Source organism: Hippopotamus amphibius, chromosome 4, assembly GCF_030028045.1.
Source record: "Hippopotamus amphibius kiboko isolate mHipAmp2 chromosome 4, mHipAmp2.hap2, whole genome shotgun sequence".
In the NCBI taxonomy this organism is placed as follows: Eukaryota; Metazoa; Chordata; class Mammalia; order Artiodactyla; family Hippopotamidae; genus Hippopotamus; species Hippopotamus amphibius.
Window position 1 is genome coordinate 117,596,048 of NC_080189.1, and position 21,572 is coordinate 117,617,619.

At 36.7% G+C, this 21,572-nt stretch overlaps 1 protein-coding gene across 27 annotated transcripts in view; it reads left to right on the forward strand.

The window, feature by feature from the left end:
* The window catches only part of ABI1 (abl interactor 1), a 94,074-nt gene that overhangs the window by 62,096 nt on the left and 10,406 nt on the right, over positions 1 to 21,572 (forward strand). For 9 of the 27 annotated variants that reach the window (XM_057732273.1, XM_057732251.1, XM_057732257.1 and 6 more), the window contains 6 exons: positions 5,582 to 5,758; positions 9,578 to 9,592; positions 10,316 to 10,416; positions 11,704 to 11,844; positions 14,356 to 14,456; positions 19,687 to 19,863. In XM_057732273.1, coding sequence (XP_057588256.1) covers positions 5,582 to 5,758; positions 9,578 to 9,592; positions 10,316 to 10,416; positions 11,704 to 11,844; positions 14,356 to 14,456; positions 19,687 to 19,863 — 712 coding nt within the window. Of the gene's footprint in view, positions 1 to 5,581; positions 5,759 to 9,577; positions 9,593 to 10,315; positions 10,417 to 11,703; positions 11,845 to 14,355; positions 14,457 to 15,391; positions 15,473 to 19,686; positions 19,864 to 19,994; positions 20,103 to 21,572 lie in introns of all 27 variants that reach the window. The other 18 variants (XM_057732265.1, XM_057732259.1, XM_057732264.1 and 15 more) reach the window with 7 other exon arrangements.

The window sequence follows — 21,572 nt, forward strand, 5'->3', positions numbered from 1 at the left end:
CTCTGTCATTGGTTAGTATCTTTATTATGTAAGACCACAGAAGTACAAGAGAAGTCGGGCAGCTAAACCAGTTAAAATTCCCGGGGCCCCCTTTTGGCTGGGCTGCCACCCAGAGGCTGTACCCGTCAGGCTAGTGTGGGGCTTCCATTAGGGGAGAGAATGAAGCCTCGTGCTCAGGGCGGACCCCAGGTGGCGGAGAGGAGATGAGCTCTTTCTGGGGATAGCCACAGTCAGAGACCACACTGCTTTGCTGATGTGTGTAAACCAGGAAGAGCTAAGGGAGATATAGTCAGAAATCTTTCAGAGTTGATTAAAAAAAATTTTTTTTTAATTGTGGTAAAATACACGTAATGTAAAATTTCCCATCTTAACTACTTTTAAGTTTACAGCTCAGTAGTGTTAAGTACATTCACAGTGTTGTGCAGCCAGTCTCCAGAACTGCTTTCATCTTGCAAGACTGAAACTCCATCGCCATTCATTCAACGTAACGTCCTCAGGTTCATGCATGTTGTAGTACGTGTCAGAATTTCCTCCCTTTTTAAGGGTGAATAATACTCCATTGGATGCATGTACACCACGTTTTGTTTATCTGTTCTTCCATCAATGGACACTTGGGTTACTTCCACCTTTTAGTTCTCGTAAATAATACCACTATAAACATAAGTGTATAAATACCTCTTGGAGACTCTAGCTTTCAGTTCTTCGAGGTATACACCCAGCAGTGGAGTTGCTGGATCATGTGGTAATTCTGTGTTGAAGTACTTAGGACCCACCGTACTGTTTTCCACTGCAGCTGGACCATTTTACATTCGCACCAGCATGTAAAAGGGTTCCAGTTGCTCCACATCCTTGCCAACATTAGTTATTTTCCTTTTTTGTTGTGGGGGTGGGGGTAGTAGCCATCCCGATGGGTGTAATGTCTCATTGTGGTTTTGATTTGCATTTCCCTAGTGATTAGTGATGTTGAAAATCTTTTCGTGTACTTATTGGCCATTTGTATATCTTCTTTGGAGAACTGTTTATTCAAGTCCGTTGTCCATTTTTGAATCCAGTTGGGGTTTTTTTGGTTTTGTTTTTTTATTTTATTGGCTGTATTGGGTGTTTTTGTGTGTGTGTGTGTGTGTGTGCTGTGCGTGGGCTTTCTTTAGTTGAGGTGAGTGGGGGGCTACTCTTCGTTGTGGTGCACGAACTCCTCATTGCCGTGGCTTCTTTTGTTGCAGAGCACGGGCTCTAGGCTCATGGGCTTCAGTAGTTGCAGCACATGGGCTCAATAGTTGTGGCTCACGGGCTCTAAAGCACAGGCTTAATAGTTGTGGTGCACGGGCTTAGTTGCTCCACGACATGTGGGACCTTCCTGGAGCAAGGATTGAACCCATGTTCCCTGCATTGGCAGGCGGATTCTTAACCACTGCGCCACCTAGGAAGCCCTGAATCCAGTTATTTTTTGTTTTGAGTTTTTTAAGTTGACTTTTGAGGATGCTGTTTCAGTACTCACCAATACAAGATGCCTGTGGATGGTAGGGGGTGTGGAAGGCCATCACATACCTTGACAAGCAACCTATTTTTTGTGACTTTTGTGATAAAAGATATACCGTTGTCAGATAACAAATGGTTTGGAAAGTGAAAAACATGACACAGATGAGTGTCAGGGACCACAGTGGTGTGGCTGGAGTCAGCTACTTGGATTGGTATTGTAATACCATAACCTGAGAGAGTGTTGTCAGTGATGAGGCACCACTGACGGTCTGAAGACTGGGTTAAAGGTGTGATGTAGCTGGTCTGCCAGTGGCGGGAGATGTGGCCTCTCTCACCATGAGGAGAATGGGTCCTTTTCTGGGACTCTTAAGTGTGGGACGCGGTGGTTGCCTCCACAGAAGGAACACAGAGTCCTGTACTCTGTCTGTTCAGTGATGGTCCGTCTGTGGACCCGCCCGCAGTGGTGATGGACCGCCCGCAGTGCTGGCAGTCCGGGCAGTGCAGGCTCCATCAGCAGCGTCATCAGACATTGGGCCCTTACCATGGCCCGTCTCAGTGACCCAGATGGTCTGCTCAGCACCTGTCTGTCTCTGCAGTTCATGTGGCAAGTCTTTAAGAGGTCAGCCTGTAGTTTTCCAGGTCGCAGACCCAGACAGCTATTACCAATGGGTACTAGCCACAGATCAGTAAAAGTCTAACAAGGTTTATCACCGGCAGTATCGGCCAGATCTATGAGAACATCCTCGAGCTCTGCCCACAGAGCACAGCAGCCACACCCACTTTCAGTTCTGCGTAGCTGGGGCTGGGATTGAACAGCAAGGCAGCTCCCCCGCCCCGAACACCACAGGGTTTCAGCTTAGTTGAATCGTTAGTGCACTAGGCCCAGGCACTTAGGGGATCCTGAGTGAATCAAGGGCCTCATCGAACCAGCAGCATTGGTTTAGGTGGCAGAATGGAAGATAAATTTTCCCTGAGCGGGGAGCTGCCACTCTTTCCTGTAAAGCTGGGATGTCACGGGGGCCAGGCTGGCTGCCTTCTTGAATATACCATGTCCAAGGGGCACCTCTGGTGGAGGCAGCTCTTCTTGCCAGAGGCTCCACTCAGTAAAATCATCCGTGCACAGAAGCTTGTAATCGGAGGGGTCATAAGGATTGTGGAGCACTAAGGGGCTTTTCTATGTGCGGCTCTTCCCAGTTGGCATAATCCCCTCTGACTGTTAAGAGCATTCACCGTGCAAGCATGAGAAATATCAGTACCAATTTTACCTTAGTGGTGGAAGCCACAACAGTAATACATCTAGTTGGTCCCAAGAGCCCCATCCAGAAGGACACATTAGCTTCTCGTCCCTGTGTGAACCGCACCCAAACCTCATAGCTGAAAGCAGTTACCCTCTCCCTCCACAGGATGAGGTATGAAGGCGACGCGGGCTCCAGTATGTATCACTCAGAGCTATAAAATGTCCCTCCCCTTCCCAGAGTGATCTTGCTAACCCAGATATGTTTGGTCTTCAATTACCCCTGGGGACTTGGAGAACTTGGCCCCATCCCTAATAATCTTCCTCTCTAAAGGGCGTAGGGGGAGGTTGGGAGAGAGCAGCTCTGCACCAGTAAACAAGGTGAACGTATTCAGTTTTGAGTGGCACTGTAACTGTGTTTTTGACCCACCTAAAGCCCTGTATTCTGTGTTCATGACAAGGTCATCGCTGCTGACTGACATCATCCATTTCTGTTGGGAACACCTTGATTCAGCAGCTGCAGCCATGTCACTTTCTGGTGGGGACCATGAGTTTGTACTCTTTTGGGTGACTTGGGCTTAATCTCTAAGGTGGCATCATTGTTTTTAAGAGTTCACCTAATGTGGACTATTTGCTGCTCTTTTGTCAAAAGAACAGCCCTTCAATTCTTGCTTGATTTGAACATAAGGACTAGGGGAGTTTTCTGAAGCTGACAGAATTTCATCTAGATTTCTGTGGGTGAGTTTCTCATTCTCTGGTGAATCACCTTCATCATCATTTAAAACCCACTTTACTACGGAAGAGCCCAAAGACTAGTCAGTGTCCTTGGGAGATTGTTTCGGGAAAAGTTTCCCAGAAGGGCCAGAGCTGTCTTATAGCAGACAGGGCCCACTGCCAAAACCTGAGGTCTCTTACTCGGTTCAAATGGACTGGATGTTGAGAAGACAGACTGCAGGAGGCGCTGAGCAGGAAGATAGCCAGCTGTTGCCATTCTTCTTTAACAAGCATTATGTGCCCCCTCCCACCCCCTCAGTCTCCCCAGCAAACTAGCCAGACTTCTAAAGATTCTCCTGGTTCTGCCCACAGTGGTCAAAGTTTCCCTTCTTTCACACTCAGTATAGATATATTTCTCTCCGTGACACTGTCTGAAAGAATGTGCTTCTGCCTCCCTCAGCCAGACAAATCTTATTACTAGTTGTTCACAGGGCTGACCTGGTGAGCTTGTTGGATAGCTGACAGTAACCAGGGCATCATTCAGGCTGCTGTGTTTGAAACTGCTTCCTGGTACTCAGCCTGAAATTGCCACCCTAGTTCCCCCTCATTAACAGGCAGTAAAGTCGAGGACCAGACATCGCCTGGGGGACCATACAATTTGATCAGCATGTTCACTCACGATTACCGTGGACTTCTCTCCGTTGCTATTAACTGTTCTTTCATTCCATTCTACAAAGCTTTGTCAGCATTCCATCTTCATTACCAGAACTGTCAAAAATTGTGAGGGGTTTGAGATTTTACCCTTTGTGGAAGTTCACAAGTTAGCCTGCCACAATTCCATGGATTTGAGTAGAAGACATGAGATTCCTGGTCAGACACAAAGGATGTCGTTACTCGTGGCAATAGTCAGTACTTTTGTCAAGTAACCAACCCCAGTTTCTACAGGGGTACTGCAGAGAGCCGGGTGATAAATTAGATGTGTTATAGGAAAGGAACTCCCAGCTTAGGGGACCAGGTCCTTTTATAATGGGCAGTAAGCCTTCCTGCCCTTTGCCCTTGGGAGTGATAGTATCTTTATTATACTGGACAGTAAACAAACCTGCCTTTTGCTCTTTGAGGAGACGCTGTACCTTCTAAGGCTGTTTACTATGTAAATATACAGAACAAAGGTAATCTCAGTACCTTTTCTCACAAGATGTGCATAAATGCACGTAACATTAAACTTTTTTTTTCCTGACAGTACTTTCCCCACCCCCTTTCAGTTCAGTTTACATCCTTTCGTTTTCTCACCTAGGCTACTGTAATTGCTTCCTAACTGGTCTCACTGCCAGTAGTCTTCTATATGTCCTCAACACCTGTGCCAGAGAGATCTTTTAAGATGCAGACCTGATGATGTCACTCAGTTTAAATTTGTTATTGGTTTCTCATTACTGTGAGGCCAAAGTTTAAATTGTTGAATGGTTGTGTAATTATTTCTCATATGCTGAGTGCTATCCAGTTTTTAAATGTTGGCAATTAAATAAGGGGGGAAAAAAACAAAAAACGTTTTAAAGCCGTAGAGCCCAGTGCTAGGTACCCTGCAGGTGTGTAGGCTGCATGCTGCCAGATTGTAACCACCTTTGTCTGCAACATGCTGTTCTTTTTGCCTTGAATAATTTCCATATTTGCCTCTTACATTTCTATTCATTTTTTAAAACCTACTTACTCTGTAAAGCCTTCTCAACCTAGTTGGACATCTTGCTCTAAACACCTTTAATTTCAGTTAAACTGTGCATGTGTCATTATAGTACTTCATCTAGTTGTAATTATTGATTTTTTTTTCTGGTCTGTATCCTCACAAAATAAAGGGTAGGCTACACAGAGCAAGAGCCCTCTCTTTCCACACACACCAGATTTTTAGGAAAGAAAATTGCTTTCTTAAGAATCATTTTGGAATCAAAACTAGTAACTTAGTTGGTGCTTTTAATCACCTTTAGATAGTCCATGTTTTGAGCCTCAAGGATATTAATTTGCTTAATTTTGAAGGGGAAGATACAGTATTATTTACTGGAAAATAGACATGTGATACAGTCTTATGGTCCATTATATGTGGATGCCATATATATTATTTACTCTTCCAAATAATATTTTCTTGCATTGTTCAAATTTAAAATACAGACTGTGGACATCCATAAAGAGAAAGTGGCTCGAAGAGAGATTGGTATTTTGACAACAAATAAGAACACATCAAGAACTCACAAAATCATAGCGCCTGCAAACACGGAGCGCCCTGTGAGGTATATTCGGAAGCCTATTGACTATACAGTGCTGGATGATGTGGGCCATGGTGTCAAGGTAAGTGTTGTTATATTGTATTCACTTGAAATAATTTGCATATCCAGTAAATATTTTGGATAGGAAATATGCTGATAAAGATGATTTTCTTAAAGAATTAATAGATTCTGTTAGTAACTAGTGTTACAGTTTTCATAGAACATTTATTTTTATTTAATACTAGTTACGTATTATACTACGCTTGGCAGAATTTTCCCCATGGAATAGGCTGTATTCAAGAAGATATTAAAACTTGAAATGGCCATTTATTTATTAAGCCATTCGAGTCCGAGACTAATGTTATAAGTTTGTGTTGTGAATGCCAAGTCTTATTTTCACTACTGAATGAATATTTAAGGATAAAAAAATGTATATGCTTTCCAGAATTGGTTTAGAGAATAATTTACAAATGCTTCTATTCATTTATTCGTAAATACATGTGTATGACTACATCTGTATGGACGTGGGTGTAATTTCAGCAGTTCTTGCAGAATGAAACACTCGTGTGTAATTTTGTTCTGTGCACCACTCCCCGCTCTCCCACCTGCTGCCCAGCAGGCTTGTAGGGAAGGGATTATTTGTTGCCCTTGTTCATTTCTTAGCATGGCAGAATTAGCTGCTCTTGGATATCTGTAGCCTGTCAACTTTTTAGATATTCATGCATTATTTTGGAAGCATCTGGAATGACCTGAATTCTTTAGCTATCTTTGCTGAAGATAAACTATTCCTCTGAAATCTGGTAGTCCCTTTCCTAGCGGACCATTATTTGAATTTTGTTTCTCGTCTCCAGAATATTTATAATAATTTTTTAGGAGTCAGCTAGAATCTTGAAGCTTTTCCTAGCTGGTTGTCTGACTGGTGCTGTTGCTGGGTTTGTTGCATTCTGAATTATATGGGGTTCCTGATCAAGAGGGGAGTATAGCTGGCAACATTGATCTTTATTCTGCTTTTCTCTGAGACTGTTGAAATCTCCCCTTCACTGTCATGCTTGGAAGTTGGAACACTTTGCAATTGTAGAGGAGGTTACTTGTTTCTTGTATTTTTACCCAAGGATGTGGCTAGGGTTGTCTAAGAGCTTAAATTCAATTTTAATTTAAGGTATTTAGACTAGATTGATTTACAGAATTTGAATTTTGAGAATATGGAGGAACTTTTATATTATTACCTGCCTTGAAAGTAAAAATTATGTATATACACATACGCATATGCAAAAATTATATTGTATATACATATACATGTGCACACACATTCTCACTTGCTCACTTTTTCCCTATTTGCTTAATCTTGGTTTTTCTTCCTACCAAAGCAATATACACTTATTAAAAAAAAAAGTCACCATCTTAGAAGTGATTATCCTCTATTATCTCCCCATTAATAATTGTGTTTAACAGTTTAGTACACACAGCAGAGAATAAGATGAAAGCAAATTTTACAAGGAAATTTTGGGTGAGAAAATTTAACTATGTTCTTATATATGTATAAATGGAAATTGTAAACACAGCATAATATATACTGAAAGTCTACAGATGTGCATTTTTCCAATCTATTTTTTGTAATGTGGATACTTTAGACACTGGTTTTTGGGTTTTTTTTTTTAAGTTTTTTATTGTAAAATACACATAACAAAATTTACCATTTAACCATTTTAAGTGTACAGTTCTGTGGCATTAAGTATATTCACATTATTGTACAGACTGTTTTGAAATACTTTTTTGACTGTGGGTAGGAGGGTGGGTGGTCTGTGAGAACAGTGTCTCAGAAGCTGATATGTGGCTTATTTGTCCACGTTTTGTTTCTGTGATGTAAAAATACACACGATTATTTTTCCCTCAGTAGTCTCATTGTGGCTTTATTTCTTCAGTTTTATTTCCCTAAAAGGTCATTGTTGGCTTAAATATTTCTAGAGGATTGTAGAGATCTGTGAAAGCTGGAAATTTGGGTAGTAGTTAATGAAAAAATGCCAGGGCCAAAGCTACAAGCAGGAAAAGTTTAAATTTATTTTTAAATTAGTGCCTAAAGCACTTTTAAGGACTGGAACACTATATTTACAGTTCTAGAATTATTTTCTTATATGTTGCCTACTTTTCTATTTGGAAGAAGTTTGTTTTCTTACTGATTTGTAAGGCTTCTTTTTTCTATCAAGGAAATTAGCTCCTTATAGTTTAGCAAATATTTCCTCATCCTGCTGTTTGGCTTTTGACTTTGATGTTTTGGTATTTTTATTTATTTACTTATTTTAAATATTTACAGAATGTTAAAAAATTGTGTCCAAATATGTTAATATTTCTTCTTATAGCTACCAAATTTTATGTTATATTCTACACCCCAAGATTAATATTCCATCATATTTTCTTGTTTTGTGATATAAATTTTAGTGTTTTGGTATTTAAATATCAGTTTAAATTAAATTCATTTAATTGATATTTATTGTGTTAATGCATTTTATGCTGTGAAATAAATGGTACATATAAGTTTAGTAAGGATTTAAAATATGGAAAAAATGTCTTAAGTAAGTCTGGTTTGACTTTTGGAAACAATGTAAGATATGGATGAGAATCCTTGCATAGAGAAACTACCAGAAAGTTTGCCTAAAGGAGAATGAAAAGATGAACAATAAAGTCCATCCTAGTAAAATAAAACTCCTAAAGTTCATCCTAGTAAAAGGAAACACAGGGTTTCAGAGTGTGCTTGGACTAGAGAAGGCTTGAATACCTAGTAGAAACATTTAAAATTATTTCTGTTAAACAGTTATAATAATTAACAGCTTTATATAGCTTGGTTCATAACTTATGAAGGACTTTCCACATATGTCTTTGTTTTCAAGCCTTGAAAAGACCATGTGATCTAGGAGTCGCTATGTTTTATTTTTCAAAGTTTTCAGTTTTATTAGAGGAGTGAGCTAATGAATCATTTCAGAGAAAGAATAGGCATCTTACAGACTTCCCTAGGTGTGGTATGCAAAGCTTATGATCTACTTAGGGCCTGCAGGTAGGTAGGAATCAGAGAGTTCTATTGTTTTCAACCTGAGATTCCAAGGAAATGGTAAACTGACTCATCCATAAATGTAAATGTTAAGGAAATGAAGTGAGATCTTAAGGGAATAAAAAGCCTAGTTTTGAATGTGTTTGGGGGCGTTGAAGTGGAAAATTTTTGTAGGTTGCTATCAATTATATTTTGAGTTGCGAGATACAGAGATCATTTTCTTCCAACACTCCGGAACCCACCTGTACGCACAAGGCTCTGCTCCGTAAGAGGTTAAAGGTTAACACCATTGCATAGTAGCAGAGTTCACCTAGAATTTTCATTCCCAATTAAATCCTCCTTTCATCCTTTCATTTGGGGCCAGTTTATACTTGTATGCTATTTTTTTGTTTGTTTCTTGTTCACTTGAAACAGCAAATGAGGGAAGATGTGTGATCATACTTAGAATATTTCTAAGTTAGTTTAGAATAGTATTTACTGTATTATAATGCTATCACATCAATATATTCTTATCTTCAAGGATAAGATTATTCAAGTTTAATTTCTAAATCCAGGTGTGATTCAGTTGGATGTTTCATAGGATAAAATACTGACCTAAGAAATTAATTGATCTGCATAAGTTTGGCATAATTAAGTAGTGATTTCCTTATGAATATCTTATTTTGAAAAAATATGTGATACCGGTGAATGTTTCCCTACTGCCTATGGATATCTTTTCTTTACAGAATATTTGAAATATGGCTGGGTAAAAGCTTATTAACATGAATTGAGTAACTGTAAATGTAAACCTGTCCTATCAGATATAACTTATCTAGAATTAATTTCTACTTTTCCCCCCTTTTTTTTGCCAACGTAAAGTGGCTAAAAGCCAAGGTAAGAGATACTGCTTATCGTTTGATCCACAGTATTCCCTCTATATCGATAGAGGCTGCAGAGCCACTAAAATTTGAAAACTTTTCCTATGTCTGTCTGCTTTTTCCCTATAGGATTTATGTAGATTAAATAAACAGTTCAAATCAGCAACATTTAGCTTGGATGTGTTAATATATCAAAGATATATTGACATCTGCATTTATATAGGAACATTAATTTTGCTAACATTTATTGCTTTGCTCATTTTTTGATAGTTGCCTTGCTTTTATTGACTTACAATTAGGAGGTTTCCCAGACGTTATATGTGACTTTGTTACTGAGTTGTTGGGATAGAGATGATTTTTTAGTTGTATATTTTAGCAAATTGACTCTGAGATCTCCAATTTATATTCATGCACACATTTCAGAAATTTCAAGAAACCCAGAATTTGAATTGTAGATAAGTTAGAGCTCGGTGAACATGTTTAACAATAAAAGAATATATAAAATTCAATAATCTCACCCATATTCTGCACTAAATTGTTATGAAGGGCGCAAAATAATAAGAAAAGCGAAGTGCAAGTGGTATCTTGACTTCTTAAAATGTAGTACCAAAGTCTATTATTGAAACTGTCTGGGAATCCTTATTTCACGTTCTGATATTAAAAAAAAATAATACATGGTGTCAAAACACCAAGAGAACAATTTGATATAAAACTAAAAGCTTTTCTTTCCACATTTTAGCATGGAAACAACCAGCCTGCGAGAACTGGCACACTGTCGAGAACAAATCCTCCTACTCAGAAGCCACCGAGTCCTCCCATGGCAGGCCGGGGAACGCTGGGGTAAGAATTCAGCTACATCTTACAAGAGGATTTGTAACCCGAAGGAAAAGGTGTTTTTGTGACTTAAGTAAATGTATGGACCCTTGTGATGGGACCCTCTCTATATGATACTACCTTTTACAAATTCATTTTGGTTCTTATTTCCTTGAACAGAATCCAGAATGAATCTGCCTGTTCTAAAATGTTCTCTAAGGAATTCTGTACTAGAGAAGTTTTTTTGTATGTGTGTAAATGAGCATTATTTATTATCTTCTAATTCATTAAAAAATATATAAAGATTTATATATAAATCTGAGTTACGTTTATGTAAAATGAAATGACCAAAGGGTTCCATATATGGTATCTTTACATGTATTGCAATATTTATATTACAGAACTTTGAATAAGTGGTCTGTTTTGCATACTTTGGTGTCATAGCCTGTAATTTTTCTGTTTGCCCTATTTCTGTTTCACCTGAGTCTTGGAGACTCTTTCCTTGGAGTGCTTCTAACTGTGCTTCTGCTGGTAACCCTGGGGCCCTTCATTCTAGAATAGCTTTGTGAGAAGGCCAGTGGAGAAGTAGAAAAGATAACAGTTTGTGGCTTTTACCTTGCCAATTTTCAATGCAGTACAGATATTGAATACTTGGTAAGACATTTCTGAAAGATTGTTCACCTCATTATAGAAAGGCTCCTTATTTTTGGTGGAGGGGTGGGGGAATCGCTATTTTATAGTAACAGGGATCAGCAACCAATTTTCTTATAGGATCTTGGTTTCTATTTTCATTCTGTAAACCTCTTACCCCTGAGAAAAACATGTGAAGTTATTAAGTAGAAAAATTAAAACCATTTTTTGAGGAATTAATGGCATCACATCTAGGATCAGAACGTACTTGTTCATACATTTCCATATTGAGGTAGGAATAAATTGCAGAGGAGATATTTAGCTTCCATAATAATATACAAGGACAGTGGCTTGTACTGAGCTAGGAATAATATGTATTTCAAAATTTGATATTACTGAACATTTAAAAAATTATAACCATTATCTTAAAACATAAGGTTAGAACTTTTAAATTATCCTTTCCAGTGGTTTTCCTAAGAAAAGGTAACAAGTTTTAGCTTTTGTGTTAAAGTAACAAAATTCATGCACCCCAATTAAAACATTTTTTAAAAACAAACTTTATTATTAAAAAAAACCCCCAAACTTGTATTATACTTGGTTATAAAGGGACAATCACAAATTTGGGAGAAAATACCATTTTATCTTTCTTAGTTCATTATTCCTTTCTCTGTTATGCTTCTTTAGACGAAATACTCCTTACAAAACCCTGGAACCTGTTAAACCTCCAACAGTTCCTAATGACTACATGACAAGTCCTGCTAGGCTTGGAAGTCAGCATAGTCCAGGCAGGACAGCTTCTCTAAATCAGAGACCGAGGACACACAGGTAAATTTCCAGGTTGAGCCTTTGAACATCTGAGAATGTGTGTTATTGAGTGATAACAAACTCCTATAGAGTTGCTGGTAAAGTTAAAGTGCTCCTCTGATGCTAATATAGAATGGAAAAGTTGAGGGTGATAATATTGTATATGTTCCTGTATATGTCATAACTTCTGTTTTTTAGATTTTTTTTAGTATCTGTTTATACTGCTAGCAGATTGCTAGTATTTCCTCCTTTGACAGAGGTACAAATGTATATTTGGTTGAAGTCTAAAGAATGTTTTTTAAAAAATAGTCTTTTAGAAAAGATCAAGGTAACCACTCTTAAATTTTTTGGATAAAAGATTCAATATCATAAACTATACAGTGTGATTTAAATGTTAAGAGGTTTGAGGAAAGAAGACAGTTTAGATCTGAGGAAAGATTTCTTAAGAGAGTTGATGTACTGGAATATGTTGTATAAATTGTTTTAAAAAAAGTTCTATAAATCAGCAAACACACTGGATTTTTAAAAACTTGGTTATGGAACATCACATACATTCAGAAAAGTATATAGTTTATTAAGTATAACAACTTGATGTATTAATAAAAATTGAATATAGTCATGTAACCATCACCCAGATCAGAAAAGGAACATTATTGCAACTCCTCAGGCCCTTTGCCAATTATTGCCTGTACCTTCTTCCTCTCAGAAGTAGCCACTTTATTTTGGGGTACTTTTATTCAGCCAGACAAATTTATTGAATAGCTGAATTTGTTTTATTCTTCGATTTTTACCTCTCACTTAGTAACTTGGGCAAGGAACCGCTTTACCTTGACTTTGAGGTTGCTTTTGTTAGGGATACAGCTTGGTAAAATCATTTTGGGGGATTCATTTACATGGGATATCAAGTTCTTAGATACTATGTAATGGTTATTTGTTGCTATTGCTACTGTTAGTAAATAAATTGTCATATCAATATCTGCAGTTCCTGAATCAGGATCAGTTCATTGGGGACCAAAATTGTTTGGTTTTTTTCATATGTTTATTATTGAATTATTATATCAAAGCATGGTTTTTCTTTATAGTGGATGTAGGAATAGTTTAATAATATTCAATAAGTTACTTCATTAGATACTAGGGATATCCCAATGAGATATAGTTCTTTTTTTCAGGAGCTTGTTCTGTTAGAACAGGGATCAACAGACTTTCTTTAAAGGGCCAGATTGTCAATACTTTAGGATTTGTGGTTCATATGGTCTCTGCTGCAATTACTCAGCTCTATCATTGTAGCATGAGAGCAGCCACCAGCAGCACGTAAATGAATGAACATGGCTGTGTTCCAGTGGAACTTTATATATGGCACTGAAATTTGAATTTCATATGTATAGTCTTAATGTGTCATAAAATATTATTCCTCCTTTGATTTTTTTTGTACTAATTAAAATGTAAAAAAAATGTTCTCAGCTATAGTAAAAATCAGACCGTGGGCCAAATTTGGCCCACGGGCTGTAACCTGCCAACCTCCCATGTTTTTTTTAACAAAGGCACATAAGCCAGTAATTGTAGAAGTGCATAAGTGCAAAAATATTCATCTGTCTGTCATATGGTGGTGGCAGAAAGCAGAGTATTGGCCAGCTTGGGAGTAGGGAGGCCTCCATATCAAAGCTATTTTTGTTATATAAATAGCTCTTTTCCCTTTCTATTAGTATGTGATAATGTAATTATAGAATGATCATATTGGAGAAAAAAAATTTATCTAGGCAGTGCAAATCACTGCCTTGTTGAGTTTCTGGGCCTGTTGAGCCAATGATGTTGATTTTTAAAAGTATAATATGGAGCTTAAGGCTACACGTGTACATATGTATATTTGCAGACATGTGCACGCATGCATTACTAAAGCTGGTCAGTGTGAGGTTGTATACCTAAAGGGACAGTGAATCCATAGAAGTAATTGGTTAGAGTTTAGTAGGGTCAACTGTACTAGCATGTTCCTTGCTGAAACTTCATTATTGTCTTATTTTTTGTCATTTGCTCATTTTTTCCAAAAATTTTCGTCTTGTTGACATTTTTTGTGATGAGTGGAGGCTTATATACTAATTTCAGACTAAAACTGGTTACCATTTTTATTAACTTCTGTAATATCTTTTGTGGCTTCCATCACACTATTTTTTAATGTCAGTTTTCCCATTCTCAGCAAAGAGCTCCATGACAATGTAGTTCATGTCTTGTTTGTTCACTGCTGTTTATACAAGGTTTTCAATAAATCCTTGTTGACTCATTGTACTATTAGATGTACTATTGGTCATTCATTTCTCAATGATCTTTTATAGTTCTGAGTGTTATATGACTGTATTTCTTCAGTAGATGGAGAGAGTGAAACACAAAAATCACTTCAAGTAATTAGGGTTAAAGTTTGTATTGGACTGTTTTCTTTATATATCAGTGTGTATACATACATGCACACACATGTCATAAAAGGAGTGCTTAGTGGCTTTGAGCTGGTTGCTGTTTTCGTGATCTCTCTCTCCTGTGCAGTGGAAGCAGCGGAGGAAGTGGCAGCCGAGAGAACAGTGGCGGCAGCAGTATTGGCATTCCCATTGCCGTGCCTACACCCTCACCACCCACTATTGGACCAGGTATGTCGTCTGCTCACCCATTGTCATATGTGGTAGTAGTTATGAGCTTTATTACCGAAGTCTGAAATAATTTAGTTACATTAGACAAAACTGTTTATTAAGTTTATGTGATTGTTGCCAGAATGAAATGAACAAATTTTTTTAAAAAATTTGATTGGTTTTCAGTCCTCAGAGTTTTGCAGCTGTTTCTCCTTACTTATTAAAAAAAAAGCATATTAAATAGCTTTATTGAGTAACTTTGGCCATTTTGCTTTGGAAATCTTGCCTTGGGCACTAGTCAAGAATGATATTTATTATTTCAGGAGCAAACCAATATTGTCGATAATTCAACCGAAAGATCATTGTCTTTAATGTGAGTTGTGTATCATGGAACTTTGGTGTTGCCTTGTAGGCTAGTAAATATGTCAGCTCTGGTGTGAGCTGGTTCTGTGACTTTGCTACATTTATGTATGATATTTAATACATATTTCAGTAAAATGCCATGAATATAAAGTGGGATTAAACTAGGAAAAGCTCTGTTACTTTTTAGATTATATAAAAACTGAAGAAATCATAGCAGAGCATTAAATTGGTCCTTTGATATTTAGTAAATGAAAGGAAGATGTTATGGTGTTAAAAATACACGTTTTAAAAGTAAGTTTGATAATCAAAACTTGTTAGGGAAAAATTCTTAGTTTCTCAAGGATGTTGTTGAGAAAAGAGAAAAAGCTACATATAAAAACAGGCATATTTTATAGTTAATGAAAGTGTGAACTCAGTAGCCTTTCTACCTAGTTCTACCTAGCAAGATTCTTATTCATTTGCACATGCTTTACATATGGGGGTGTCTCTCTTTTTTTTTTTTTTCCTTCTTTCCAAAACGAACTTTCTTACTGTTTAAGAATGATTAGTTCTCTTTCTTGCACTCTGACCTGAATTATAAACTGTTTTATTAGAAAACATTTCTGTCCCTCCTCCTTCTGGAGCTCCAGCAGCACCACCTCTTCCTCCACTTCTGCCTGTGAGCACTGTGATAGGTGAGACTGTAGCCATTGCAGTGGTTTAACTCACTGTGTGTAGTTCATAGTAAACTCCTCTGTTAGAGGGCTAGCTTTTGTAGTTATTAGGTTGTAGGTAGTGATACAAAGTTTAAAGTATTAAATCTAATTTACACTAATTTCTTCTGGTGAAAGGCCTCTGAAGTTACATAGAAACTTCTCTGTGATGTCAAATGCTTCCATGGCTAGTTTGTAACCAATATAATGTGGTTTGCATTTGCTTTGTTTAGATTTTTCTATGAATATTATAGCAGTGATTGTTCAAAAAAATTTTTTTATTAATGACGTACTATTTTTTTAAAGTGAAACTTGATTTGGAACTCCCTGGTTTATACAACAGTCAAAGGAGTGGGGTGAAGACAGGGGACAGGAGGAAGAAAAATGAAAGAATGATGTGTGGTGTGGGGTACTCTGAGTCCTTCCGGTGGATCACAGTTGAAAACCTCTGATATAGCCCCTATTTATGGCATCTAAGGATGCCATGAGACATTTTGTTCAATAAAAAACATTTAAATTGTTCCCAAGCTCGGGGAGACCAGATTGAACATACAAGGAGTTCCAAATATAGACTCGGTATAAAACCATTCAGCCTAGAAATGCACAGTAGCATTTGGGTGGAAATGGATAAAGAGCTGTTTCAAATAATGAGAGCTTAGGTGAAATAAAGCCATCTAGGAACTTCTTTTCAAAACATTGGCACTTGTACTCAGAGGAAAAGGGGGGAAGGAAGTAATAAGAAAGAAACCCTAGTAATAGAAATTGTTGGCAGAAAGTCCATGTGGAAGAAGAATGCCCTCAACCTAATTAATAATCAGGAAAAAAAATAAAAACTACAAGATACTATTTTATAGCTACCAGAGAGGTGAAAATGTAGAAGTCCACTAGTAGCAAATGTTGATGAGGATGTGCAGTAACAGAAAGGTACATTGCTGGTGGGAGTTTGTTGATACACTCACTTTAGAACATAATTTGTTGTTACCCAGTCAGGTTGAACCAGGTTTCTACCTTAGATTTATCTGTTTCATTTCTAGATTTTTACCCTAGAGTACTGGTTCTCAGAATATGGTCATGGAACTCCTGGGGGCTGCCAAAATTCTTTCGTGAAGTTTTTGAGTTCAGAACTATATCCATAATAATACTAAGACTTATTTGCCTTTTTCATTCTAATTCTGGTACAAGTACACAGTGGAATTTTCCAGAGACTACATGACATATGATAACATCATTGACAGCTAATGGATTGTGTATTTGTGTATTCATGTGTTTTAAAGATAAATCGGTTTTAGTTTCTAATATGTTAATTAACTACAGTAATTAATTTCTGATATTATATAACCCACTTCAACAAAATTTTTTTTTGAGGTTCTGTAATTTTAGAGTGGACCCTAAGACCATAAAGTTTAAAAACCACTGTACTAGAGCCGTGGCTTTTGGGATATGATTTCCAGACCAGCAGCAGCAGCAGCAGCATGGGGAGCTAGTTAGGAATGTAATTTCTCAGGTCCCATTCCAGACCTGCTCATTCAGAAATCCTGAGACTAGAGCCCGGCAGCCTGTAGTATAACAAGCCCTCAAGGTGAAATTCTGAACAATGCTGAAGTTTGAGAACCATTGTTCCAGAGAAACTTAGGAACCATAGTTAGGAATGTTCACAGTGGTGGTATAATAATAATAGCAAAAATCTGGATGCAACCCAAATGTCTAACAGTGGAATGCATAAATAATTCCAGCATGTTCATATGAAAATCAATAAAAATGAATGATATAGTGATATACTTATCAACATGGATGAAGCTTAAAAGATAATATCAAAGGGAAATAGCAAGAATACATAATCAGACTACTCATTCCATTATGAAAGTTTGTAAATTTACAAGATCTGTGTATTGTTTAAGGTTATAATTATCTGTGATTTTTATAAAACTGTATACAATAAGTCCCCTACATGCAACTGAGTTCCGTTCCTAGAGTACATTTATTAAGTCCATTTGTTTGTAAGTCTAACAAAGTTAGCCTAGGTGCCCAACTAACAACAGTAGGCTATGTAGTACTGTACTGTAATAGGTTCATAATACATTCCACACAAATAATGCATAACAAATAAACACAAAAAATAAAACATTTTTCATCTTACAATACAGAACCTTGAAAAGTACAGTAGTGCCAGCTACATCACCGCTGCTTTTACACTTGCTTCCTGGGCTTGAAATAAAGATACTGTAATACTGTACTCCATATAGTACTGTACAGTAAAATACACAAAGGCACAACCACTTGTAGAGGATGCACGCACGTGATAATATACACTGGACACATGAACTAACTTTACATGATTGGACATGTGAACGCATGTTCACATCTTTGTAAGTTCATATGTAGGGAACTTACTGTACAGTGAAGAAAGAGAATGTTTAACACATACCTTTTGGAGTTGGGATCCAGAAGGGGCAAACAGGAAGCTTCAGTGATACTGGTATTATTCTAGTTCTTGGAGCTGAGTATTTATCTTATTTTTCCTTTAATTATATATATATATAAATATATATAAATAATATTTATGTAAACAAATTACATGTAACCACTATAATTATATAATACATATTAGTATATGTATATATATATTATTTATATATATAGCATGTATAATTATGTATATATTAATCACACACCCTTTGGTATTATGATTTATTTCATAATAAAATATTAAAATAAATTCTAAAATAGGCATAGTTTGGATGAACTACTATAAATAGCTTGATTTTGGTTTTAAGTCACCAAGAAAAATAACCTGGATTTTATACAGTTTTTATACAAGTTTAAGGAATATAAAAATCATTTTATTGATACTTCTATTAAAAATGGTTAAAGGTTACTTCTTAGCTCTTTGGAAAACTTACCTGTACAGAATTAGTCATTCACGAAGGCATTTGAATAGACTCTTATTTAAAAAGTGTGTTTCTGTTTAGAAAATGAGCATGTGGATGAGTTAAATAATTAGTGACTGCCTGTGGCTTGGGAGCTCCAAAACTTTAAATATTAGCACCTCTTTTAATGAACAACCTCTGCTGTATGGTTTTTTCTAATCATTTGTATGACTCCTAGGAGAGGTTAAATTATACAGCCCAATCAAAGGAAACCAGGATGTTGTCTTTATTTACTCAGTCATGATCAGATGTTTGGGAGGATAATGTTAATCTTGAAGTTACCTTTGGAAGGTATAGTGAACTTTAGAGGCTTTGAACTTTATATTAACCTTTAAAATTTTTAACTTTTGAAATGTTGGTAAAGATGACATTGAATAAAATTTTAAGTATTGTTAATGCTTTAGTTAGTTTAGATATGCATGATAATTAAAAAAAAAATTGCTTTGGGTGTAGTATGGGAAAAAAGCCCTCCAAGTATATGGAAAAAGATAATGGATTTTCTACACAAAGCTGCCTTACAGTGTCCATGTTTTATAGAGTCTATAAAGTTTTTTCAGCTTTATCAGTTACAGAAATGTAAGTGATAGGGCAAAGTGTGTAACTCTTAAAATCTTGGAGATATGCAACAAATCTGACATTATATGTATATATATAAAGTGCTTTGAAACTAGAAATTGTACTTCTCTTAAAAATGATTCTACTATAATATGTATTGGTAATAACTGCTAATACATTAAACATTCAAATAAATATAGTACCACATTGGGAAATATGCTTAACTGTTTAAATTTTATATTTTAAGCTGGGTTTGGCTGGATAGATTCTTATACTGTGCTTCTAAAGGTTTGCCAGTGGAAAGGAAGAAGTTTGTAAACCAGATATTAAGACATTCACAGCTGAAACCTGATGCTTTCCACCTCAGACTATCATTTGGTACTTATTTTGTTGGAGAGACACAGTTGACGAATAAAAGCTGTATGTTCTAAAATGATACCAAAAAATTATACATTTTATTAGCAAAATACCATTTGGGATTATGCTAAATTAAAAGGCTTAAGAATGTTATTTACTTATTTACTTTGGGACTTTCCACACAATATCTGTTTTTCCTTCTTTTTATAACTTCAGAGATAGAGCTATTTGTGTTTTATCTTTACTTTTCTCTTTATTTTGTGCTGAGACTCCCCCTCTCTTTGTCCTGCCACTGGAGGTGACGTGACGTGTGATGCTCAAGTTCTTTGTTGGTTGCCTTTGACTAATGCTTTTCAGCAGCCCCGGGCTCAGCTCCTGGTTCCCAGTATGGCACAATGACCAGGCAGATTTCTCGACACAACTCTACCACTTCCTCGACATCTTCTGGTGGATACAGACGGACTCCCTCTGTGACGGCTCAGTTTTCTGCTCAGCCTCATGTTAATGGAGGCCCACTTTATTCTCAGAATTCAAGTAAGCTTGTGCTTTGCAGGCGTATGGCAGCAGTGGAGCTCCTTTTGAAGGAAATTATTTGAAACTGTTATTCTTGCCAGTGATAGACAACAATTGAAACCGTGTTGTTTCATGTTTATGTTTGTTTTAAGACGCTATAGACCTTGGGGACTTCCCTGGCGTTCCAGTGGTTAGGACTCCGCGCTTCACTGCTGGGGGCGTGGGTTTGAGCCCTGGCCCGGGAACTAAGATCCCTTACGGTATGGCCAAAAACCAAAAAACAAAAACCCTTGAATCGTATCATTTTAAGAATAATTGCGTGTCACTTTCAAAAAAATTCAGACTTAACCGAGTATGCTTGTATACTAAAATTTAACTGATGAAATGTTTACTACTCTGAGTAGAACTAGAGAAGAAAAACACTGAAATTAATTAAGCTGGATTTATTTTTATTGGCACATTTGATACAGTTCAGTAACAGTAAAATGAAAAACATTGTGACAATTTTTCTTTACCATAATATAACGAAATTGCTGGCTATCACTTTTAAGCTTGTTAACCTATACTGAAATGAGTTCCAAACCATTAAAAACCATTTGTGATGCCTGCTTATTCTGTCTCTCATAATTATAACAGTGGGGAGGACTTTCTTTTGATTTCTTTCTGTTCACCTCAAATTGCACATCTCAACACTAACTGCAGTCAGTGTTTAAAGGCTGATAAGATTAGAAAATAGCTTTGGCATAAAATGTGAGAAAGTTCAAATTGCTTAGGGTAGTCATTAATTTCACTTTGCATATCAAGGTGCTCAGTCCAACCAGGAGAAATCTGAAATGAGCCAGTTGTTCAGTACTTGTTATTGGCTTGAAGCGGTGGTCATCAGGCATAGACTGAAACACTTTCCCATGTGGCTTTTGTAGCTACTTTCTAGAGCTGCATGTTATGTTGTGTTACTTTACCTAAAAACACTGAATACTCCATACTTACATGGGAAGTTACTTTTAAGTTCTTTTTATTTATGATGCATAAATAAAAAGTAGAACAAGTGTTTTAAAGTAGAGCTAAGAGGAAAGTTCTCTCTCTTTTTTTTTTTTGGTTAAATTTTAAAGACTAATTGTGTTATAAACAAACAAAAAAGCTCCGAAGAATTGAAAACCACTTTAGCAGAAATATCACAACTCACAGATAATCCCAAAATTTATACAACCCTTTTCCACACTAAAATTTTCATCCAAGCTACTAAGCAACTTTACCAGTTAGAATTTTACCTCACATTTACCCTGGTCTCCTTTTGGTAATGAAAAGTAGCTGGCGGCTGAGAATTCCACAGTTAATCCTAGTCTCACTAGTTTCATGAACTTTTAATTTTTTTTCACATTATGCTGTATTTTTAGATCCCATCTTTGTGTTCATTTTTTCTCTTTTCCTCAGTTTGCTCCACAAATAGGGTTCCTGGTGACTCTTCACCCAATGCATGATTGTGTAGTTCTGTTGTAACAGTTCTTGGGTGGGTTGCTTATCCTGAAACAAGACATTTTCATTACTGAATGTCTGTATTTTTGGATATTGTAAAGCAAATTTAGCCTCAGTTTTTAAGTAGATTATTATGTGTTGTCAAATTAATTACCCTTCAGCCTGAGTCACTGTTGCTGTTGCAGTAGTGGTGGTGTGTGACTGTTGTTAGTGTTGTGATGTGCATACACCCCTTCTGTCTAAACATGGTGATAATG